We start from the raw sequence: 26152 nt of genomic DNA, 5'->3' as shown, positions 1-26152 counted from the left end.
TGCTTTTGAGCTGCAGATAGACCAGACCTCTTCTGATCTAGGTGGTCCTTGTTTGGGTCGGGCCATGGAAAGGTTTCTTTCTCTTGCTCCGGGCATTTGGGCATAAATGGTGGTGTTGATAAAGAAGTAGAGCAGCTGTAGTACAGGGTGACGTGTGCCTCAGCCTGGCAGAGGCTTCCCTTTTAAACTTCAGGGCTTCGCTTGACCTGGGCTCAGCTCTGCATCCTCAGGAGCCTCTGAGTTTCTTGGCTTATAATGGTGGAGTTTGCAAAAACTTATCTGGGTTCTCTTTCTTACAGGGGACTTATCAAAACAAATATGGACAAAGATGCCCCTGGATCCTGTGTTTCATCTGTTCCAATCCTGCTGTTCTCCTTTTAGAAAGCTGTGGACGGAAGGAAGCTGATTGTGATCCTGGATCCCAAGAGGAGCAATGCCATCAATATTGGCTTGACAGTGTTGCCTCCCATCCATGTCATCAAGACAGCCATTCTCAACTTTGATGAGTTTGCAATCAATAAGGAAGGGATTGAGGTGAGAAGGGATTTCCTGGGGTACCTTTGGATGGGTGTCCTCAGTGCTTCAGAAACCTTCTATGCAGGAGAACATCAGGAGCCTCTGATGGATCTGAAGGAGGTTTTGACTAACCTTAGTCCCTCTGGCTTTTTTGTTTAACCAGAAAATATTGACAATGGTTCCCACGGAGGAGGAGAAGCAGAAGATCCAGGAGGCCCAACTGGCAAACCCAAATCTCCCTCTGGGGTCAGCTGAGCAATTCCTGCTCACGCTCTCCTCCATCACAGAGCTCCCTGCTCGCCTCCAGTTGTGGGCTTTCAAGTTGGACTACGAAGCCCTGGAGAAGGTACTTGTGCAGGTCCTAGATTGTCCAGGAGGAAAGGGGTGCACAGCTGGGCTTCAGGGCAACCCCCCTCTGCTAGGTTGTATGAAGAATCTGCTGGTTAGTAAGGAAGGGCAAGTCCAGGTATCAATCTGGCAATTGAGCATCCCTATTAATAGGAGGCATTCGTGTGGCATTGCTGTCTGCTGTAATTGGTAGGTTTAGAGACAGGGATGTCACTCCATGCCTTGAGCGTCTGACCAGATCAGTGGTGGGTTGCCCCTGGTTTGCACCAGTTCTATAGAGCCGGTAGTAAAACTGGCGGGAGGCTCCACCCATCAACCCCAACATCATCAAAATGCTTCTGCGCATGCGCAGAAGAGCACGTGCGCGCCCCCATTGAAAACCAGTAGTAAAGGTAAGTAGAACCCACCCCTGGACCAGATGGTTCTCTTCTGAATCTTCCCTCTCCTTCCCTTCAGGGTTTCCCCTTCCGGGAGGGTTTTGTTACCTTATTTATTTTATTGATCATATGTATTTGCTGCCCATCCTGAGATTCAGAAGACTTTGAAGTGTAATCCTTCTTTATTTTCTTCTCTTCAGGAAATTGTAGAGCCTCTGTTCGATCTGAAGCTGGGCATGGAGCAACTAGCCAAAAATCAGACCTTCAGGTGTATTCTGGCCACCCTTCTAGCCATGGGCAATCTTCTGAACGGCTCCCAGGTGAAGAACGACATGGCTGCCTTTTAGGAAAGTCTCGTGCCTGGTGTCAGACCTGCCCCAGTCTGATCACCTAGGAAAGTAAAACTCTCGACTCCATTTACTTGAAGTGGAAAGGCACTTTTACTAGGAGACACTGATTGCAGTAAAGTCAACCGGAATCTAAAATCTAAACCCCTAGCCCTGCCCCCCCCCCCATGATCCGCCCATGTGTAGCCAATCCGGCACTGCTGAGATGTTTGTGCTGATGAAATTCCACTCTCGGGGTATACAACCTTGAAGACGTCAGCACTAGCATGAACTGGATTCCAAACCTCTCTGTTCTTCCTCACATGTCAATTCTCCCTTCCAATTTCCCATCATAAAGGTATACAGCTTTATTGCCCACTTATTCCCCCCTCCCTTCTCCGATTGATGGCAGAACGCCAGCAAGGCACCAAGCTGAAGGTGGTGGATGTGACACCTGGCCCTGCCCAAGGCCAAGGCATTGGATCAGAATGTACCTGGAGATGACCAAAGCACACCTTTTCCCGCCTTTTTCCCTGATCTGCTCTAGTGAAGTCTCTGGGATTGGGAGCTGGTTTCTAAAATGGGACACTAGACCAAAGCCTGCCCAGATGTCCCTCCTACAGCCTGCTCCTTAGAGTCCTTTTTAAAGTCCTTTTAACACATCCAGGCTCAAAATAGGACCATCTGAGGGCCACCCAGGACAGAACTTCTGCTCTTTGTGGACTGTCTCTGGACCTGCTTTCCCTCCACCACAGGAGGAAAGAACCTCTTCTCTTCCTGGAACTTACAAGGTTCTGCATTTCAGAGTCGAGGGTTTGAGCTCAGCTACTTGGCCAAAGTGTCGGAGGTAAAAGACACCGTCCACCGGCAGAGCCTCCTGCACCACCTGTGCCACTTTGTGGTGGTGGAGTTCCCAGCCACCACAGACCTCTACTCGGAGATCGCTGCCCTCACTCGCTGTGCCAAGGTGAAGGGAGGCTGAGTTTGGGTGCTGAGGTCCAGCCCAAATCCCACGGGTGGCACATCTACAGCTCTTGTCTTATCTCCTCAGGTGGATTTTGAGGAGCTGGCAGAAAGTCTCCTGCAGCTGGAGCAGCGGTGCAAAGCCTCCTGGGAGCACCTGAAGGCCATCGCAAAACACGAGTGCAAGCCAGCACTCAAGAGCAAGCTGCTGGATTTTCTGCAGGCCAGCACAGAGAAGATGGGTCTCCTTAAGATCGTCCACCGGCGGGTGTTGAACAGGTCAGTGTCTCTAGATGGTCTAACTGCTGCCATCCCTCCAACCAGGAATACCATTTATTCTATATTAAATAGTATTCGGTGTCCTCCCTCTCGTTCATTCCCACAGATAATCTGTCCATCTCTGCACATTTGAATATTTTTTTTATTATGATTTGATCTGGAGAGATGTCTGATTGTTTCCAATATTGTGCTATCACAATTCTACTTGCCATTAGTATGTGTAATATGATATATTGTATACTTTTCTGCATTTTCCCTTCCAGAATACCCAGGAGAAACAATTCCAGCTTTCTTTCTATCTTCTGCCCTCTTATTTCATCCAGCCATTTTTTAAATTTTTTTTTATTGAAAAAGTTTTTCAAATACAGATTTCCCCCCTTTTTTCCCCCCTCCTCCTCCCTAACCCCCCCTCCCCCTCCCCTCCCCCCATGGCTTCTCCAAAAATAAAATCCAGATTGATATCAAATTATATAATACTTTACCATCCTTTTTACACCTCCCCCCACATGCTAACCATTTCTTTCTAACATTGTTATTATATCCCCCCTATACTATACATTTCAAAGCAACCTTCAGCTATAAAACTATATAACAAATCCTAATTTGGCATTTATTCAACTCATAATCTACCCATTTCCTCCACCCCCATACATATATCTCTTAAATCAAATATTTTACGTATATTTATATATAAACATAACATCCCTTTTCCTAAACTAAACAATCAGTAACCTAACCTATCTCCACCCATTTTCCTACAGGTCTACCATACATATTATTTTTAATATCTTTGTTCTTCTGCCCACACTATACAACTAAAAAATATTTCCATATATAAATAAAATCCTCAAATGACTTTAAATTTGTAATCCATATAGTATCTTCTGTAATGTCTTTTGTCTAGATTATTAGTTCCAACCACCACATTGGGGTAACAACCAGATCTTCTGCATGCCCCAATCCCATTGTTCTCTTGCCTTATAACTCAGCATATACGTAATCCATTTTTCAAAGAGTCCAAAATAGAAAGTTCCAATCCACTCAATCAGAGGCCATCTTTCACATCCCAAAAGCACCAGCACTGCAGAGATCTGTTATTCTTCTCAAAATAGTATAAGTCAATAATTTGCCTGAGCTATATTTTCATGTATCAGCCGTCTATAAATCCCGCTTATTATATTTAATCGTCTCTTAAGTAACTGGCATTAGACTGTTGTTTAGTTTAAAATTTTTTAGTTTTGTAGGACCTGCTTCTTCTTTTCTTAACTTTTTGTGGTTTAGATCTCCATCCTAGTTGCCTTTCTATAACTTGTATATCAGCTGATTGAGTTCCATGCTGGTCTGTAACTTGATAAGACATCACATTAAAATCCAAAGCCGTCTCTCTTATATTTATAGGTAATCCAACTATAACCTCTGAAGGAGAATCCAAAAGCGGCTCATCCAAAAGGGCCTCTGTAACTTGTTGTTTTTCCATTACCTCCATCTCCATCTGCTTAGCCTGAGTTTCAATCTCTTGTTCATTTTGCTTTTCTTTATTCCCCTCCTGTGTTCCTAACACTGATGGCGTACGTGGAGATGTTGGATCCATTTTAAAAACCTTGTAGTAAAATTCTTCCGCTTTTTCAACAGTATTTAGTTGATATCTTTCTCCTTGATATCTCAATATTATACCAACTGGAGCCAACCCATCTAAATGGGATGTTTTGTTTCTTTAGCTCAGTCACCAAAAATCCAAATTCCTTTCTATCTTTTAACATCTTGGACAGCAGCTCTTTATATATCCAAATCTTCCTTCCATTCATTTCTAGAGTGGAGTTAAAAGACTTTTGCACAATATCATTTCTTATTCCTTTATCAGTAAAGTAAATCACCACGTCTCTAGGCAACTGCCTTTGCTTTGCAACCCAAGAATTTACTCTGTAGGCCTTATCAATCTTACAGGATACCTCTTCAGGACTAACCTTTAAAATCACAGCCAGAACTTCAGCAGACATCTTTCTCAAATCATCTCTGTTGTTTTCCTGTATTCCCCTCATTCTGACCGCAAATTCCATGGACCTATATTGCATCATTGTAACTTCTTTTTCAATTCTTTGTTTTATATTATATGCATTGTAAGTCTTGTGGTCAGCTTCCTTTATTTTAGGCTTTACTTCTGAGCTATTTTCTTGAATATTTATCAAATCATTTTCAATTCTTCGTATTTTATTGTCCAGATTATAAATCTTATAATCAGCTTCCTTCATTTTAGACTCTAATTCTAAGTTGGTGTCTTTATCCATCTTTATAACTATTTCTGAAAAACTTTTCAAAGCTGTTACAATCTGTTGTTTCAGATTATCATACTTTCGTTGTACCAACTCTTTAATTTCCTGCCTGAATTTTTCAAGATTCTGGTTCACAATCTCATCATGTCTTGCCATCTCCTCCAAAACAAATTCCTTTAGGTCTTTAAAGCCATTCTTCTGAATCTGCAAGCTCAAAGCTTGCTCATATGATTTGTAAATGGGGGAAACCCCCCCCCCGCAGCTTGGTTGTCTGGCTTTGTCAGTTTTAACGCCATCCTGCCACACAAACAAACTCTTTTTTTTTTTAAAGGCTTTTCTCCAAACAATATCAATATCAAGTCTCTAAGAAGGAAGAAACATGAAATAGAAATTTTTCTCTTCAATTCTAGCCAGCGCTGTTATTTCAGATACTTTGTAATGTATTAAACTATTCAAACGGAAGGACTTTCGCTTTCAGCTTTCTTCTTCTCAAGCCTCAGCCAGTCGCCCTTTTAAACTTTCTTTCTTCGCTTTTAAAATCAATCATAAAATTGTTAGAAATACTTGCAATTTAGGGTCCCAAATCCAGGTTTCATCCTATTTGTTCAGGCAATCTGTTAGATTTCGTTGATTGGATTGGTCCCGTCGCCTGGCTCTGCAAAAGGCAGAGTTCCCCCGACGCCCGGAGCAGCGGCGAGCTGAATAGGGAGCCACATTCTGCTTCCTCCCCAAGAGTAAAAAAAAACTCTGGGGAGTTCGCAGAGGGCTCTACCTGCGCTCGCCGGCTCTCTCTCACGTCTCCTCAAGGAGACGGAGTTTTTCGAGCCGTCTCTCAGCTGTAGAGACAGCTCTTTACGGGCGACGAGGCTGGCAGTCCCAAAAGACCGTCTGGCGGCGGCGGAAACCAAACCGGAAGCCTCCATCCAGCCATTTTTTAATCTTGTCCCAAAATTTCCTAATCTTAGGACAAGTCCACCACATGTGGTAGAATGTCCCTTGTTTGTGTCCACACCTCCAACAATTCAAAGACCTATTCAAGAACATTCTGGCCAATCTCACTGGTGGCAAATGCCATTGGTAGAACATTTTGTAAAGATTTTCTTTATAAGCAGCTGACATCGTTAGTTTGTAATTTCTCTCCCATAATTAATTTAATTTAATTTAATATTTAAATTTATATACCCCCCTTCTCCCGAAGGACTCAGGGCGGTGAACAGCCATAGATAAAAAACATAGAATACAAAATTTAAAAGCAATTTAAAACTATAAGCAATTTGGCCCGACAGTTAAAATCCCCCATTTAAAATTCAAATTAAAATTACACCATTGGAGAGTTAGGCCAGCCCAGCTTGATGAAATAAAAAAGTTTTAAGGGCCTGACGGAAAGTACGTAGATCTGGAATCATCCGTATCTCCGGGGGGAGCTCGTTCCAGAGGGCAAGTGCTCCCACAGAGAAAGCTCTCCCCTTGGGGGCTGTCAGTCAACATTGTTTGGCCAATGGCACCCGGAGGAGCCCCTCACTGTGGGAGCGTACTGGCCAGTGGGAGGCTCTCAGTGGCAGAAGGCGGTCTCATAAATATCCAGGTCCTAAGCCATGGAGCACTCTAAAGGTGGTCACCAACATCTTTTTTTTTTTTATTATTATTATTAAAATATAAACACAGATATAAAGACAATACAATACAATACAATACAAAGACAAACAAAAAACCCACCACCTACAAACCCACCTAACATTTTACATTTACGCTTTTGTCATCAACAGAATATATGTCATTGAGCTTATATAGTTTAATAAAGAGTAATTATTAAATGTTTAATTCCAATGTTATAACTTCACTACAAATTTACATTTCTTATGGGTTCATCTCCTTGTGAAAGTCTTTACCCTAATTTCTGTCCTCTACATTTTTGCTGATTTTCCTTTCCAGCCATTGATACCATTGGTGCCATACAAGATAGTATTCGCTTTCTTCCTTTTCCTGGAGTTCCAGCGTCAATCTGTCCATTTCAGCACACTCTGTTATCTTTGCAACGATTTTGTCTTTGGATGGGAGTTGGTCTGATTTCCAGTTTTGCGCGAACAGTAGTCTTGCTGCTGTCAAGATATGTATGATGAGATATTTCGTTTCCTTAAGATGTTGTGCCGTTATCATGCCAAATAGAAAAAATTCTGGACTGTTTTGGTCACCAACATCTTGAATTGCCCCCGGAGGACCACCGGGAGCCAGTGCAGCTCACACAGGAGAGGTGTTACATGGGAGCACCATGACGCTCCCATAATCACCCGCGCGGCCGCATTCTGGACCAGTTGGAGCCTCCAGGTGCTCTTCAAGGGGAGCCCCATATAGAGAGCGTTACAGTAGTCCAGGCGGGAAGTGACGAGAGCATGAGCGACCGTGTGCAAGGAGTCCTGATCCAGAAAGGGACGCAACTGGCGAATCAGGCGAACCTGATAGAAAGCCCCCCTGGCCACGGCCGTCACATGTTCTTCTAAAGACAGCCGTGCATCCAGGAGGACACCCAAGTTGCGAGCCCTCTCTGTGGGAGCCAGCGATTCGCCCCCACTGACTATATCGGGAGGCCGGGAGCCACAGCCATACGGTCTTGGATGTGTTGAGCTTGAGCCTGTTTCTCCCCATCCAGATCCGTACAGCCTCCAGACACTGGGACATTACGTCAAGGGCATCATTGGGATGGTCTGGGGTGGAGATGTACAGCTGAGTGTCATCAGCGTACTGATGGTACTTTACCCCGAAACCACGGATGATCTCACCCAGCGGCTTCACATAAATGTTGAACAGAAGGGGCGAGAGGACCGACCCCTGCGGCACCCCACATACAAGGCGCCTCGGGGTCGACCTCTGGCCCCCCATCAACACAAACCTCGACCGGTCAGAGAGGAAGGAGGAGAACCACCGTAACACGGTGCCCCCCACCCCTAACCCCTCCAACCGGCGCAGCATGATACCATGGTTGATGGTATCAAAAGCCGCTGAGAGATCTAATAGGACCAGAACAGAGGAACAACCCCTGTCCCGAGCCCTCCAGAGATCATCAACCAATGCGACCAATGCCATTTCCGTGCTATGCCTAGGTCTGAAGCCTGACTGGAACGGATCGAGATAGACCGCTTCATCCAGGTACTGGGGAAACTGTCGCGCTACCACACTCCCAATCTTTGCCACGAAGCGGAGGTTGGAGACTGGACGATAATTTGCTAAAACAGCCAGGTCCAAGGAGGGCTTCTTGAGGAGGGGCCTCACCACCGCCTCTTTCAAAGCGGCAGGAAAGTAACCCTCTCTCAAAGAAGCGTTGACAATCCTTTGGAGCCAGCCTCGTGTAACCTCCCGGGAAGCCAGCACCAACCAGGAGGAACACGGGTCCAATAAACATTTGGCTGCGCTAAGTCTACCCAGAATCCTGTCCACGTCTTCAGGGGTCACTTGGTCAAACTCCTCCCAGATAACACTCTCAAGACCTGTCTCCATCACCCCGCTTGCCTCTACCCAGTCAGAGTCCAGAGTAATCTATCCCATTGATCCAAATGAATATTATGTCCAAATTTTTTTGCTCAACTAATCATTGTTTGTTTCACAGTTTCCTCTTCCATTTTAAATTTCAACAAAAAATTATACATTTTTGTGATAATTTTTTCCCTGGATCCTAATAATATCAAGTTCCAATTGCTCCCTGTATATGCCAAATTGTTCCTTATCTTTTTTATATTTTGTTTTGATCTGTAAGTATGGCCACCAATCAATTTTTATTCCTTGTTTTATTAGATCTTGTTCTGACTTTAAATTTCCAATTTCATCTAATAGGTCTGAATATCTTAGTATTTTATTTAAATCCAATACATTGGGATAGATTATGGCCTCCATTGTTGATATCCAAACTGGAACTTTCATATAATGATTTTTCTTTATAATATTCCAAATATCAATTTAAAGCATTTCGCACTAGATGTCTCTGGAAGTATGTATGTGTCTTAATTTTCCCTTCCCAAAGGAACGCATGCCATCCCAATTGGAGGTCATGGCCTTCCAATATTAATATTATCTTATTTCTGAATTGAATCCAATCTTTTAACCAAGTAATTGCAGCTGCGTGATAATATAATTCCCAATCGGGTAGGCCGAATCCTTCTTTGGTTCTGGAGTCCTGCAGAAGTTTATGTTTTATTAGGGCTTTTTTCACCAGCCAAATGAATTTACCTATCATTCTATTTCAATATTCAAAAAACGGTTTCCTAGTCTAATTGATATCGATTGAAAAAGTATAATAATTTAGATAATACATTCATCTTTATCACGGCTATTCTATCTATTAAGGATAACTGTAATTTGGCCCAAATATCTAAGTCTTTTTGAATTTAGCTGTACATCTCCACCCCGGACCACCCCAATGATGCCCTTGAAATGATGTCCCGGTGCCTGGAGGCCGTGCGGATCTGGATGGGGAGAAACAGACTCAGGCTCAACCCATCCAAGACCGAGTGGCTGTGGTTTCCGACATCCCGATATAGTCAGTTGGCGCCATCACTGACTATTGGGGCCGAGTCATTGCCCCCCACGGAGAGGGCTCGCAACTTGGGTGTCCTCCTGGACTCACGGCTGTCTTTAGAAGAGCATATGACGGCCGTGGCCAGGGGGACTTTTTATCAGGTCCGCCTGATTCGCCAGTTGCGTCCCTTTCTGGATCGGGACTCGTTAAATATGGTCACTCATGCTCTTGTCACTTCCCGCTTGGACTACTGCAATGCTCTCTACATGGGGCTCCCTTTGAGGAGCACCCGGAGGCTCCAGCTGGTCCAGAATGCGGCCGCGCGGGTGGTTATGGGAGTGACGTGGCGCTCCCATGTGACCCCCCCTCCTGCGCGAGCTGCACTGGCTCCCGGTGGTCTTCCGGGTGCGCTTCAAGGTTTTGGTTACCACCTTTAGAGCGCTCCATGGCATCGGACCGGGGTATCTACGAGACCGCCTTCTGCTACCAATAGCCTCTCACCGACCAGTACGCTCCCATAGAGAGGGGCTCCTCAGGGTGCCGTCGGCCAAACAGTGTCGACTGGCGGCCCCCAGGGGTAGAGCCTTCTCTGTGGGGGCACCTACCATCTGGAACGAGCTCCCCCCAGAGATACGGAAGATCCCGGACCTGCGCACGTTTCGCCGTGCTCTCAAAACTTTTCTATTTCAGCAAGCTGGCCTGGCCTAACTCCCCTCTTTTAAATTCTTAAATTTTAAATTTTTTAATTCGTGATTTTATAAATTGGGTGTTTTAATCTGTGTTTCGGCCGAAATATTTAATAATTTTAAGGGATTTTTAATATTTGTATTGTCTGTATTTTATCTTGGCTGTTCACCGCCCTGAGTCCTTCGGGAGTAGGGCGGTATAGAAATTTGATTAATAAATAATAAATAAATAAATAAATTTGTTGCATTAATTTATCATAATTGTCTTCTTTTATTGTAGAACATTTCACCGTAAACCAAATTCCTAAATATTTCACCTTTTTAGCAGTTTGAATCCCCAATTTCCTTTCCAATTCTTCCTGTTGTCTTTTTGTACAATTCTTCAATCCTTATTTGTTTTAAGCCCCGCTACTTCACCAAATTCTTCAACTTCATTTATCAAGATAGTTCCCATCTCCAAAGGATCTTCCATAATAAAAACTAGATCATCTGCAAATACTTGGACTTTGTATTCCTCCTGTTTGACTTTCAAACCCTTTATTGTTTGATTTTTCTTAATTTGTATTAACAATATTTCCAAAGATAATATAAATAATAGAGGTGACAGGGGGCATCCCTGTCTTATCCCTTTAGTTATATCTTCTCTGTCATTTCTCCATTCATTATTATTCTGGCCAATTGTTTCGAATAAATAGTTAAATCTGTAAATTTCTCCCCAAATTTCATAATTTTTAATTGGTTGATAAGAAAGTTCCAGTTCAGATTGTAATACGCCTTCTGAGCATCTACAAACATTAATGCCAGCTGCTTATCTGGGTGGGCCTCATAATATTCTAATGTATCCATGATTATCCTTATATTATTTCTTATATATCTGTTTGGCAAAAATCCATTCTGATCCGAATTAATAATTTCCTTTAAAAAATTTTTTGGCCCTTTCAGCTATTATTGTTATAAAAATTTTATAATCCACATTAAGCAGCGAGATTGGCCAGTAGTTCTTGATTTGTTGTTTTTTTTTAATTAAAAAGTTTTATCAAATATTACAACAATTTTTTCCCCGTCCCTCCTCCCTCCCTTCCCTCCTCCACCCACCACCCATTCCCCATCCCCCCTCTCCCTCCAATCCCCCTCCCCCCACCCCGGACTTCCCAGAGTAAATACAGGGTGTAACATTTAACAAACATAAACTAAAATATGCTAACTTTCTGTAGGCTCTTAATTCCCTCTTGCTCTTTAACTCCCCTTTCAACTAACAAAACATAATTCAAAAATGATTTGATTGATTTCAAATCATTGATTTCGTTGATTTCATTCATAAGCTATTTGAAGCTTTTTAGTCCGATATTTGTTTTGAATATAATCAATCCATCTTCTCCATTCCGATGTATATCTTTCATTTGAATGGTCCTTCAAATATGCTGAAATTTTGGCCATCTCTGCTAAGTTCACTACTTTTAATGTCCATTCTTCAATAGTAGGCAAGTCTTCCTTCTTCCAATACTGCGCCACCAAAAGTCTGGCTGCTGTTATTAAATTTAAAATCAACTTAGTCTCTATAACAGTACAATCTGTAATTATACCTAACAAGAAGAAATGTGGAGTAAATTTTATCTTCTTTTTAAGAATATTTTGAATAATCCACCATATTTTTATCCAAAATGCCTTAATTTTTTTACATGTCCACCATATATGATAATACGCGGCATCATCACATTCACATCTCCAACACTTGGGTTGCACATTTGGATACATACAGGCTAGCTTTTTAGGATCTAGATGCCATCTATAAGACATTTTATAAAAATTCTCTCAAGTTTTGGGCTTGCGTAAACTTCACATTTCTAACCCATATTTTTTCCCACGTTTCCATCATTATTGGTCTTTTGTGCCCACTTTATCATACAATCCTTAACTAACTCCGTTTCCGAATCTATTTCTACCAATGCATTATACAACCTTTTTATATGCATTTGACTTTGATCTCTAATCTGTTTTACCAAGTTCTCCTCATTTTGCAAAAAACCAATTTTCTGATCTTCTCTCCATCTAGCTTGCAACTGTACATATTGAAACCATGTTTGAATTATCCTTTCTTCTCTTAGTTGATTCAAAGATTTTAGTTTTAGTATACCTCTTTCCTTGTTAAGAAGCTCTTTGTATTTAATCACATCTTGTTTTTGCTCTACACTTATATTCTCTATCGCGTGTCTGGGTATTGCCCACATTGGTAACTTCTCATTTAGTTTATACTTATACTTTTTCCAGACACGCAATAAAGCATTCTTTAATATGTGACTTTTAAAAGTCTTATCCACTTTCTTTTTTTTTTTTAATTAAACTTTATTGTTAAAAAAGAAAAAACGTTTAAAAACATACACGTTTCTCTCAATTGAGAAACAAATTTACATATACAGTACATAAACTTCACCTATTGACTAATTTCCATTATTCTATATAAATATATTATATGTATTATATGTACATATATACAAACATACAATAAAATATTCCATATTCTATACCTCTGACAGTGCTGTTTTTTGTTATATTAATTTCTTCTAAATTTCATCTCTACCCATTTCCTTTCCTCTGGTTTATCCATTGGTACCATCTATTCCATGTTTCATAATATTTAGAGTCCTCCTTATCCTGTAACTCTAAAGTTAGTCTGTCCATCTCTGCGCATGTATATATTTTTTGTATTAATTCCTGGTCCGTTGGCAGTCGATCGCTTTTCCAAAATTGTGCTAGCGCTAATCTTGCCGCCGTAATTATATGAAGTATTAGGTATTTTTTGTCATTTCGGATGTTCTTTTTGATCATGCCCAATAAAAAAATCTCAGGTTCTAAATCAATTTCACAATCTGTAATTTCTCTTATCCATATTCTTACCTTGTTCCAGTATTTCTTAATGATCGGGCACAGCCACCAAGCATGGTAAAAAGTTCCCTGTGTTTTTCTGCACTTCCAACAGGCCGGATCTACATTTGGGTACATTTTCGCTAGTCTCGCGGGGGCCAGATGCCATCGATACCACATCATATAATGATTTTCTTTGTAGGCTACCGATTTTGTCATGCTGTAGTTAGTCTCCCACACTCTTTCCCATTCTTCTAGCTGTATGCTATGCCCAATGTTTCTCGCCCACGCTATCATCTGCCCTTTCACTAATTCTTCTGCCAAATCATATTCAAGTAAGTATTTGTAGATTTTCGAAATTAATTTCCCTTCTTTAGATTCTAATAATTTATCCAATCTATTTTGTTTCAAATCTATTCCCCCCTCCTCCTGATCTTTCCTGTATCTTATTTTTATTTGTGAATAGGGCCACCAGTCTATTACTATTCCTTGTTCTTTTAATTCATCCCTAGTTTTTAATTTACCCTGTGTATCTAATATTTCTCTGTATCGTAATATTTTTTGTTTTGATAATATATTGGGGTGGGTGATTGCTTCTATTGTCAACAACCAACCAGGGATTTTCATATAATGTTTACATTGAATTTGTTGCCATGTACTAATTAGAGATTTCCTAATGGTATGATTGTTAAAATGTTTGTATGACTTGTTTCCGGAGTTCCAAATAAAGGCATGCCATCCCTTCATTAGGTCATGTCCTTCCAGATTTAACAGTCTTTGGTTCTCCAGAGTTATCCATTCCTTGATCCATAGTAAACTGGCAGCTTTGTAATATTTTTGCCATGCCAGGAAACCGAAACCACCTCTAATTTTATCATCTTGTAATATGTTTAATTTTATTCTCGATTTTTTCCCCTCCCACACAAATTTTGTAGTTATTTTATCCAAATTGTCAAAAAATTTCTTATCCAATTTTATTGGAATCGTTTGGAATAAATAAAGGAGCCTCGGTAGTATGTTTGATTTCACTACTGCTATCCTCCCCAGAAGAGACAACCTTAGTTTCCTCCCATTTATCTAAGTCTTCTTTAATTTTCTGAACCAAAGGTTCATAATTGTCCTGTTTTATTGTTGCTGTTCTAGCCGTCAGATGAATCCCTAAATACTTAACTTTCTTAACTGCCTGTAATTGTGACTCATTTACTAATTGCTCTACCTGCTTTGTTGTCATATTTTTTGTTATCATATTTGTTTTTTCTTTGTTGATTTTTAGGCCTGCTACTCTTCCAAATTTTTCAATTTCTTTTATTAATTTGGGGGTTGTTTCTATTGGGTCTTCTATAAAAAAGACAAGGTCGTCCGCAAAGGCTTGGACCTTGTACTCCTCTCTCTTGATCTTTAGTCCTTGTATCTCTTTGTTCGCCCTAATTCTAATTAATAAACTTTCTAGCGTTAAAATGAAAAGCAAAGGGGACAGCGGACATCCCTGCCTTACTCCCTTACTTCTTCCAAAAAATCCCGTTGGATCCCCATTTACCAATATACATGCTTTTTGGTCCTGGTATATTGATGAAATCATTTTCGTAAATTTATCGCCGAAATTCATACTTTTAATTTGTTCTTTCATAAATTGCCAGTTTACTTGGTCAAACGCTTTTTGTGCATCCAGAAAGATCAGGGCCACCTGTCTTTCTGAATGCACTTCGTAATACTCTAAAACATCCATTACCATCCTTAAATTGTTTTTTATTTGTCTTGTGGGCAAGAAACCGTTTTGGTCCTGATGTATTTTATTATGTAATATTTTTTTCATTCTATTAGCAATTATATTCATTAAAATCTTATAATCGGTATTCAACAAAGAAATCGGTCTGTAATTTTTTATTAATGTGGCATCTGCCCCTTCTTTTGGTATTAGGGAGATATACGCTTCCTTCCATGTGTTTGGTAATTTTGCCTCCGACAGGGCTTCGTTATATACTTCTAATAATATTCCGTTTAATAGTTCTCCAAACGTTTTGTAAAACTCTATTGGTAAACCATCAGTCCCCGGAGTTTTATTATTTTTCTGCCTCTTCAATGCTTCTTTTAATTCACTCATCGTAATCTCCCTATTTAGTAATTCTTTTTCCTCCTCTGTTAGTATTTGTACCCCCTCTCCTTTTAAGTACTGTTCAATTTCCTCTGTTGTTACTATGTCCTTCTCATAAAGCTTTTGGTAATATTGAAGTATTATTTCCTTTTTCTTCTCTATGCTTTGTTGAATCCTCCCCTCATCATCTTGTAGTTTCTGAATTGTTCTTTTTTCCCTTTCCTTCCTTAGCCTATACGCCAACCACCTCCCTGGTTTATTTGCGTGCTCAAAATGATTCTGCCTTATATATTTCAAATTCAATGCGTATTTCCCTTGATCTAATATATTGAGCTTATGTTTTGCCGCTATCCACTTCACCCTTATTTCTTCATCCCCTGGTTTCCCTTGCAATTTATGTTCCCAATTTTGAATCTCCTCTCGTATTTTATTATATTCTTTTTCTCTCTCCTTTCTCCTTTTTACATTATACGCTATTGTAAGGCCTCTTACATACGCCTTGGTAGTGTCCCATAAATTTTGTAGGGAGGTGTGTTGTTTTGTATTTTCCTTATAGAACAATTCTAGTTCTTTTTCCATATACTTCTTATATTCTTTCTCTTTCATTACCTGTAAATTCATTGTCCATCTGTTTTTCTTTCTCTGGTGCCCCTTCCACATCATCATTAATGGATTATGATTGGCCCAATCGTTTGATAAAATTTCTACGGTTTCTATCTCTCTCATTAACATACCGGATACCCATGCCATGTCTAACCTGGACCAAGACTTGTGTGGATTCGAGTAATATATAAAGTTTTTAGTTTTGGGATTATAAAACCTCCAGCTATCTATCATATTTAACTCTTCGACCATTTCTGAAAAAGTTCTGGGTAATATGTTTTTCTTATTTTTATTTTGCTGGTCGCATTTATAATCTTTTCTTACATCTGAAATGGCATTAAAATCTCCAATTAGACATATATTTTCCATTTTTTGCTCTATAATTTTCTCATGCACTTTTTTGTAGAATTCTAATTGTTTACTATTTGGTGCATATATCACAACCAATAATATATTTTTGAAGTCAAATTTTAACTCTATCATCACAATTCTACCTTCAGTGTCTGTATATCTTATATTACTATCTATCCCTTCCTTGATACTACTACTCCTTCCTTGATACTACTACTCCACTACTCCTCTTTTTTTCTCCTCTGCCAGCGACGAATATGTTATTCCTAATTTCTTATATTGTACGTAATTTATATCTTGTTTTCTTATGTGTACCTCCTGAAGACATACTATATCAGATTTTTGTTTCAGAATCTTTTTGAAAATTTGGTGTCGTTTAGATGGTGAGTTGAGACTGTTTACATTTACTGATAGAATTCTTAGAGTTCTTTCCATGTCTTACTGACTTTCCTGTTGTTTCTTCTTTGTTTCTTCTAGCTCCTTTTTTTTGCCTCTTGTTTGTACTCCTCCTTCCTCCTGGGTCTCTCCTTCTTCCTCTTTTCCTCCCTGTGGTGGAGTTCTTTCACGTTCCTGTCTCTGTTTTCCTTTAATATTTCTTCCTCCCTCCTCTTTGCTGCCATTTGTTGTCTCACTGGCCATCATTTGGTCGTATAGTTCCCTTGCTTTACTCTGCGAATCCACCTTTATTTTCCTTCCCTGCCACGTTACCAACATTCTCTCGGGTGTCGTCCATCTGAAAGGTATATATCTCCTGTTTAGCAACGTGGCTAGGAACCAATACTCTTTTCGCAAGTCTCTTATTCTTTTGGGAATTTGTTTCAGAGTTATTATTTCTTTGTTCTTGTAAAGCATAATTTCGTCCTTTGTTATTTTATGAACGATATCTCTCACCTTTCTTCTCACGAATCTTATATGTTTATGTTGTCGGGCGTAATTTGTGTGTACCCGGTACACTTCATCTAATTCATTTATTATTTCTTCCCTTTCTCTTTGGAGAGCCTCAGATATCATCTCCGCCATTATCATTGTCAGGTCTTCTTCTCTTTCTTCAGCTACGTTTTGAAAACACAGCTTTCCAGTTGGGCTACTGTATTCTCGAGCTCTTTGTTTAATCCCATCATTTTTGTGTCCAATGTGTCCAATGTTTCCAACTTTTCTTCTGTCAATTCAGTTTTTTGTTCTATTTCTTTTATCTTTTGATCATTTCTTTGAATAATTTCTTGGATCAGATCCATTTTTTCATCGATCTTTTGAATGTCATTCTTAACTTCCTTCTTTACCTCATCCATATCTTTTCTAGATTATTCATGGTTTCTGGTCATGCATTCTTGCATTTTAACCATTGTTTCTTGGATTGACATTAAAGTAGCTTGCATTGTTGGCAAACTGGGTGTATTGGGTTGTTTCTCTGATGCGAACATTCCCTCCAGGATTTTCTGTGATACTGGTGAGGCCGATGGTCCAGCTAAAATTGATGTCGTTTTCTTCGCAGTCTTCAATATTGTCGTAGTAGTACTTGTCATCTCTTTCAGAATTCTATATTGTTCCACCAGGATTTTATCAACTTTCTCCCAAATCACCATCCAGCTTTTGTCTAATTTCTTTCTTTCTTTCCCTTTCCCTTTCCTTTTTGTTTATAAAGATTCAATTCAATAATCTCTCATTTACTTTATCTATTTTCTTTAAGCACAATTCCTTTAACTGATTAATTATCTCTTATAAAATACTTTGTAAAAATGCAATAAAAATATAAACTGAGGTATAATATAGATACTACAATATATTAATATAAGTTAATCTAAGTAGCTAATATAAATATAAATAAATATAAATATAGATATATATAAATAAATAATCACAGGCTTATTCAATTAATCAATTCTTCATACTTAATGTTTAGTTCAATAGGTAATAATTAATAATTAATACTTAAATTACATAAAATCACGAATGTGTTTTTTTTTAAATATATATATATATATGTTCTGTTACAAATCAATTACTTCCCACTACTTATTTCTGTAGCACTACAATTATTATAAATCCTAGTTTATGATAAATATCAATAATAATAATAGCAATTATCTATGTATGAAAAGAAAAAAGAGGATTATATAGGAGTAATATATTTCAATCTTCTCTAGCTTTTATAAGTCTTTTTCGTCGTATTTTCAACAAAAGAGAGGTGCAACTCGTTTCTTTTTTACATTAGGATCTTTCCCTGTTTCAATATGGCGATCTCCAATCTGCACAGTCACAGTCCGCAGTTTGTTCTTTGCCAAACTACCTCTCTCCTTCTGTTAGAGCAGCCAAAAAAAAGGGAGGATACAAAGAGTATTTGTTTTCTTTAAATCTTTGAATCTCTGCACCTTAAATCCACCTCTCCTCACCTTCTTCGCTATTTAAAGTCTTTCTCCACTTGTCTATGTCTCGTCCTCTCCCTTTCTGCTCATCTCCTCGGTTGCCGCCCCTTTACGCTCTGAGATCTTCTCTTTCCGTGCTGCTCCTCCGGAAATTATTTCCTCCTCGATTTTGCGCCAAAATACTCCATGGTAACAATCCTCGCTTGCTCACCCTCGGCAGTCTTGCACTGTACACACTCCTCCGCTCCCCGATGGTCTCAATCGGCTTGTCGGGCCTCCGGGCCAGCTGCGCTCGCCATGCTAGCTGGCTTCTTCCCGAGCCTGGATTGAGGGATCTTCTCGGTACGGCGGGAGATCACACCTCTCCTCGCCTCCCCCGAAGCTTCCCCTCTCTATTCCCGATCTCTCCAAGATCAGACTTCGCCAAGAAAGGCACCAAAAGCTCAGAAAACCGACAACAGAGAGCGCTTCTCTCCTGCGCCGCCACAGCCCTACGTCACCGCCGGAAGTCGTCTTATCCACTTTCTTATCATATAGTAAATAAGCATGCCACCCGTAAACCAAATCATATCTCTCAATATTCAATATTCTTTCTTCTGTTGCATTCATCCAATCACTCATTGCTGATAGGGCAGCGGCCTTATAATATAATCTTAAATTGAGCATTTTGAGACCTCCTCTTTCACGTATATCCTGCATTATTTTTTGTTTTATTCTTGGTCTCTTCCCTGCCCAGACAAAATTATTAATACCCTTCTACCATATCTTCAAATTTTCATCATTTTTAAGTATTGGTATCATTTGAAAAAGAAACAAAAACTTAGGCAAAACATTCATTTTTACTGCTGCTATTCTTCCTGACAAGGATAATTGTAATTTTTTCCAATTTTCCATCTCTCTCTGTATTTTTTGCCACAACCGATCATAGTTATGCGTGAATAATTTCACATTTGATGTCATAATATAAAACCCCAAATACTTAACTTTTTTTACTATTTCAAATCCTGTTAATCTTTCTAATTCATCTTTTTGATTTGTAGTCATGTTTTTAGTTATTATCTTTGTTTTCCCTGCATTTATTTTAAATCCAGATACTTGCCCATATTGCTTAATTATATCCATTAAACCTACAACCGACTGTAATGGTTGGGTTAAAGTAACAACCAAATCATCTGCGAATGCTCGTACTCTGTAATCATACTGCCTAATTTTAATTCCATTTATTTTGTCCGACCCACATATCTTACTCAACAAAAATTCCAAAGTCAAGATGAACAATAATGGAGACAAGGGACATCCTTGTCTTGTTCCTTTTTCTATATTAAAAGTATCTGTTAAACTAGCATTAATTATTATTTGCGCTGTTTGTTTCTGATATATTGCCTTAATAGAGCCTTGGTAGTACAGTGGTCTAAGGCACCCTGTTATTAAGCTGGTTATTAAGACCAGCTGCCTGCAATTACTGCAGGTTCGAATCTCGCCAAGGCTCAAGGTTGACTCAGCCTTCCATCCTTTCTAAGGTAGGTAAATTGAGGACCCAGTTGTGGGGGCAATAAGCTGACTTTGTATAAATATACAAAAGGATGAAGGCTATTGCTGAGCACATTGTAAGCCGCCCTGAGTCTCCGGAGAAGGGCGGCATATAAATCAAATTAAAAAAAAAAAATAGATTGTGTAAAATATTCTCCAAACTGCATCTTTTCTATTATTTTCAATAAGAAATGCCAATTCAATCGATCAAATGCTTTCTCCGCATCAAGAAATATTAATTGGCGGAAATGGCAAAAATTTCATCATACCTTAAAGACCATTCAAATGAGAGATATATATCGGAATGGAGAAAATGGATTGATTACATACAGAAGAAGTATCCGAATAAGAAGATTCATATAGCTTATGAATGAAATAATATTAAGTAGTTTATGTTTGTTTTTTCTGAGTTATAAGGAGTTAAGGACCTAGGGAGAATATGAAATGTAATAATTTGTTAGCACATTTTAGTTCTTGGTTTGTGAATGCTATACCCTGTGCTCGTTCTGGGAAGTCTAGGGAGAGGGGTGGGGGGAGGGAGGGGAAGGGAGGGTGGGAAGGGGAGGGGGGGTTGAGGGGGGAAGGGTGGGGGGGTGAAAATGTTTGTATTTTTCATAAAACTTTTCAATTAAAAAAAAAAAAAGAAATATTAGCACCGCAGGGATTTGGTTGTTCTTCCCCAAATACTCTAATAGGTTAACCACTTGCCTTACATTACTCTTCATTTGTCTACCATTTATAAAACCAGTTTGATCATTATGAATCATTTGTTGCATGACTGTCATTAACCTATTTGCTAGTATTTTAGCAAAAAAATTGTAATCTGTATTTAAAAGTGATATAGGCCTATAATTTTTTGGCTGAGTGTGGTCTTGCTCCTCCTTTGGAATCAGAGAAATAAAAGCTGTCCTCCAGGATGAGGGTACATCTCCTCCAGATTGTATGTTAGTAAATAACTCGTTGAGTGGTCCCACCATTTCTAACTGCAAGTGTTTATAATAAGCAGCTGTCAAACCATCCGTCCCAGGGGCTTTACCCACTTTCAACTGCTTAATTGCAAACATAATCTCTTCGGAAGTTATTGGTTGATTTAAACCCTCCCTTTGCTCTCTTGTAATTATAGGAATATTCTCTTTAAGTATCTATCTACATCTATACTTTGAATTTTATCACTAGCATACAACCTCGTATAAAATTCTAAAAATGCTTTTTTAATCATGTTTTGCTGATAAACCTCTTTACCTTTATATTCTATTTTCTCTATAGTCCGTGACTTTTGTTTTTTCCTTAACAGATATGCTAACCATCTCCCTGGTTTATTAGCATTGCAAAAAGTATTATCTTTAGCATATTGCAAATTAGTTGCGACCTGATCTGCCATTAGCATATTAAATTGCCCTCGCAGTAAGTTAATTGCCTCTTTTATTTTCTTGTCTGCTGGGTTCAATATCAAAGCTTGTTCTTTTTTTAAAATTTCCTCTTCTAATTCCTTCCTTTTTTTTCCTGTTTACGTCTATGTTTATTATTCAAATATATCAAAATACCTCTCATATATGCTTTACTTGCATCCCAAACCATTTCCATAGATGTACCGTTATGCATATTTATAATAAAAAATTATTTCATAATTTTTTTACATTCTTTTACATTTTCCTCATATCTAAACAGATTTTCATTTAACCTCCAAGACCTCTTAAATCCCATTCCATACTCTAATTCCATCCAAACTGGACTATGATCCGTTAAAACTCTTGGGCAGATCTTCATCTTCTTCACCCTAGAAAAAAGATCATTAGTAAAAAAATATGGAACGCTTCACGAATTTGCATGTCATCCTTGCGCAGGGGCCATGCTAATCTTCTCTGTATCATTCCAATTTTAGTATATGTGCTGCCGAAGCGAGCAGTTCTTGATTTGTTGTGTCTTTGTGCCATCCTTTGGGATAAGTGATATTAGTGCCTTCCTCCATGTCTGTGGTAGTTTAGATTGTTCCAGTGCTTCGTTATATAAATTCAACAGTAATACTTCCAGTGGGCCCTGTATTTCCTTATAGACCTCAGAGGGGATGCCATCAGGTCCCGATGTTTTATTATTTTTTTGTTTCTGGATAGCATCCTTCATTTCCAACATAGTAATTCTGTTGTTTAACATTTCCTTCTTTTCCTTTGGTACCATTGGAAGGTCTCTATTTTTCAAATATTTCTTTATATCCTCTTCCTCTACCTTCTCCTGGCTATAGAGTGTTTCAAAATAATTATGGGCTATTCTCTTTTTTTCCTCTAACCGGTGTTGGATGTTCGCCTCTTGTCCTGTAGTTGTGTTATTAATCTCTTTTCCTTATCCTTTTTTTAATTTATAGGCCAACCATCTCCCCAACTTATTAGCATGTTCAAAGTGTATTTGCTTCGCTGTTTGAAGCTTTTGGGCCATTTCCTCCTGGGAGAGCAAATGTATTTTATGTTTGGTCAAATCCCTTTCCTCTCTGGTTCTCTTATCCGGGGATGTCTGCATTTTACATTCTAATTCTTCCAATTTCTCTTGTAGATCCAATTATTGTTTCTTTTTTTCTCTATTTCTCCTTATCCCGTATGCAATCGTTAGTCCTCTGACATAAGCCTTGGTTGTATCCCAAAGGTTCTGTAAGGTCATTTCCTCATTTAGATTCTCCTTCAAGAAGAAATCCAGTTCTTTCCCCATCCATTCTATATACTTTTTTTCTTTTATTCATGGTCCATCTTAATTTAGGCCTTCCTTTCCATTTTAGTATCAATGGGCCAATATTTTAGTTGCTATTTCTACTTCATCTATATTTTTAATTAATTCCAAAACCGTCCAAATCATATCTATTCTGGACCATGAATCATGTGGGTTAGAATAAAAAGTATATATATATTTTTTTTGTGGATTTCGTTCTCTCCAGATATCGTTTAGATTCAGCTCTTGCACCATATCAAAAAAAAAGTAGACGGCAGTACCTTCCTCTGTTTTTTATTTTTCTTTCCCAATTTATAATCTAGTTTTGGATCTATGACCGAATTAAAATCCCCAATAAGCAAATATTTTCACTCTCCAATTCCGTTGTCTTTTTATGTAATTTGTAGTAAAATTTCCTTTGTCTAGTTTTTTCCCCTTATTGTTATCTCAATTAATAAAATTCTACCTTCATCATCTGCATAAATTTGTTTCGGTTGTAGCCAGTCTTTAATATATATAACTACTCCTCTCTTTTTTTGTGATGCAGGAGCTGAGTAAAGATTTCCTAATTTAGGGGCTTCCAATAGATGTCCTTGTTGTCTTTTGATGTGGGTTTCTTGTAGGCATGTGATATCTGTGTTGTGCTTTTGTAATTTAGCTAGAATTTGTCTCCTTTTGGCTGGAGAACTTAGACCACTGATGTTAATAGAAATTAATTTAATTTCTTTGTCCATTTACCTTCTACTGATGATCCTAATTTCTTTTCCTTAAGTTCGGTTCTTTTTGTGTCCTTGACCTTGTCCCTATTCTGTCCTGCTGTTCTTTTTCAGTCCTCTCCTTTAACTCCGTTTCTGACTCTTTTCCTTCTTCCTGACTCTTAACTTCTATCTCCTCCCCACTTTCCCTCTCTTCATCTGTTATTATACACTGTTCATAAAACTCCTGGGCCTTGTCTATTATATCCAATCTAATTTTTCTTGCCAGGTCACTAGCAAGCCCTCCGGGATAAGCCACCAAAAAATATATATATTTTCGGAACAGAGCTTTGATCTGGTCATCAATTTGTTCAATTTTTTGTCATCTTTAACAAAATTTTATATATTCTATTTTGCCATAACACTTATTTCTTAATCTTAAATTACATATTTCAACTAATACCATCTTAGAAAAAGTTTACTCATATTTACTTAATCAATATAATTACCCTTCTATTAACCCATCTTAAATATTAATTCAATTAATACCTCATAATACATTTCACAATTCTTACCTTAAATCCTCACTATTAACAATACAGTTCAAACATGTTTATATTTCAAAATTATTTCCATTTCTAAAACTTCCTTACATTTATTTATTCATGTAATGCTCATTAAATCTTTATTCCGTTATTACTTTATCAAATTTAAATCTTATCTCTAATCTTAAAAATATAGCAATTTAACATTTAAACATAGTTCTTAATTCAAATAATGCTATTTAATACAATTTCCCAATTATTTCCCTAAATTCTATCTATTTAACCATACCATTTATATAAACACCAATTAAGTAATTTTTGTTTGTAAATCATAAGCATATATTGTTTCAATTTTCTTTTCTTTTTTGCTTAAATGAAAAATGTTCAAATTATTACAATTGTTATACGTATTTAAACAATATCCCAATTATTATAGCTGTCAATTTTCTCAAATGATACCATCCAACTTCTTAATAAAAATTGATAAATTATATCCATTGATATATATTTTTTACATAATCTAATTCAACCTTTTCTTTTATCATTCCACTGTTAATCCCAGTGTAATCATCTTTATTTTTTTCCGTTAGTCCTAGTGTGATCGTCTTTATTTTTTTCACTATTAATCCCAGTGTAATCTCTATAAATATTTAAACAGTATCCCAATTATTATAGATATCAATTTCCTCAAATAATATCATCCAACATCTTCATAAAAATTGCTTCATCATATCCATTAATATATTTTCTTTTAACATAGTCTATTTCTCATATTTTTACTTCGAATTTATATACCGCCCTTCTTCCTGGGAACTCAGGGCGGTGTACAGCCAGATAAAAACACATAATATAAACATTAAGAACAAATTAAAAGGAAATATCTCAATTTGGCCAAAAATTTAAGAAACATACCAATTTAAAATCATTTAAAAGGCATTGTTAGGCCAGCCCGGCTTGTTGGAAAAGGAAAGTTTTAAGGGAACGGCGGAAGGCACGGAGGTCTTGGATTCTCCTTATCTCTGGGGGCAGCTGATTCCAGAGGGTAGGTGCCCCCACAGAGAAGGCCCTCCCCCTGGGGGTCACCAGCCTGCATTGCTTGGCTGATGGCACCCCGAGGAGGCCCTCTCTGTGGGAGCACACGGGTCGATGGGAGGTCGTCGGTGGCAGAAGGCGGTCTCGGAGATAACTAGGTCCTATGCCATGGAGCGCTTTAAAGGTGGTAACCAACACCTTGAAGCGCACCCGGAAGACCACTGGGAGCCAGTGCAGCTCGCGCAGGAGCGGTGTTATGCGGGAGCGCCATGCAGCTCCCGTAATTACCCGCACGGCCGCATTCTGGACCAGTTGGAGCCTCCGGGTGCTCCTCAAGGGGAGCCCCATGTAGAGAGTGTTGCAGTAGTCCAGGCGAGGTGACGAGGGCATGAGTGACTGTGCACACGGAATCCCGATCAAGAAAGGGGCGCAACTGGCGAATCAGGTGAACCTGACAAAAGGTCCCCCTGGCAACAGCCGTCATATGTTTTAACTTCAATCCATATTTCATATCTAAGTATCTGTAACATATTTCTTCTCACATTTATTAATCTCAATATAGTCTTATAAATCTAAGTCCTGGACTTTTTTATTTTCCTTAATATTTTCCAACCTTTTATTCTTTTATCATTCACTGTTAAGCTGAACAATCGGAGGTCAAGGTTTCCCAGTTGTTAATGTCCATTCCCAGGGCCTTTAGGTCCCTCTTGCAGATATCCTTATATCGCAGCTGTGGTCTCCCTCTGAGGAGCTTTCCCTGCACCAATTCTCCATACAGGAGATCTTTCAGAATCCAACCATCAGCCATTCTCACAACATGCCCAAACCAGCGTAGACATCGCTGTTTCAATAGTGTATACATGCTAGAAATTCTAGCACGTTCCAAGACTGTGCTATTTGGAATTTTGTCCTGCCAGATGATGCCAGGAATTCATCGGAGACAGCGCATATGAAAGGTGTTCAACTTTCTCTCCTGCCGTGCGTAAAGGGTCCAAGACTCACTGCAGTACAAGAGTGTGCTCAAGACGCAGGCTCTATAGACCTGGATCTTTGTATGTTCCGTCAGCTTCTTATTAAGCCATACTCTCTTTGTAAGTCATACTCTCTTAAACC

At 38.8% G+C, this 26152-nt stretch overlaps 1 protein-coding gene and 1 non-coding gene across 8 annotated transcripts in view; one reads left to right on the top strand and one right to left on the bottom strand.

The window, feature by feature from the left end:
* Positions 1-26152, top strand: part of FHOD1 (formin homology 2 domain containing 1) — a 57064-nt gene that overhangs the window by 24437 nt on the left and 6475 nt on the right. For all 7 annotated transcript variants that reach the window (XM_087877146.1, XM_087877149.1, XM_087877148.1 and 4 more), the window contains 5 exons: positions 382-534; positions 680-862; positions 1442-1561; positions 2373-2534; positions 2619-2809. In XM_087877146.1, coding sequence (XP_087733272.1) covers positions 382-534; positions 680-862; positions 1442-1561; positions 2373-2534; positions 2619-2809 — 809 coding nt within the window. The remainder of the gene's footprint in view (positions 1-381; positions 535-679; positions 863-1441; positions 1562-2372; positions 2535-2618; positions 2810-26152) is intronic.
* Positions 21873-21979, bottom strand: LOC117670488 (U6 spliceosomal RNA). Its single transcript, XR_004592651.1, has one exon. It is a non-coding gene; the product is annotated as a U6 spliceosomal RNA (small nuclear RNA).

Source organism: Pantherophis guttatus, chromosome 11, assembly GCF_059756535.1.
Source record: "Pantherophis guttatus breed Tessera chromosome 11, ASM5975653v1, whole genome shotgun sequence".
Taxonomy (NCBI): Eukaryota; Metazoa; Chordata; class Lepidosauria; order Squamata; family Colubridae; genus Pantherophis; species Pantherophis guttatus.
Note: the sequence above shows the minus strand (reverse complement) of the source record. Positions and strands in the feature narration are given on the sequence as shown.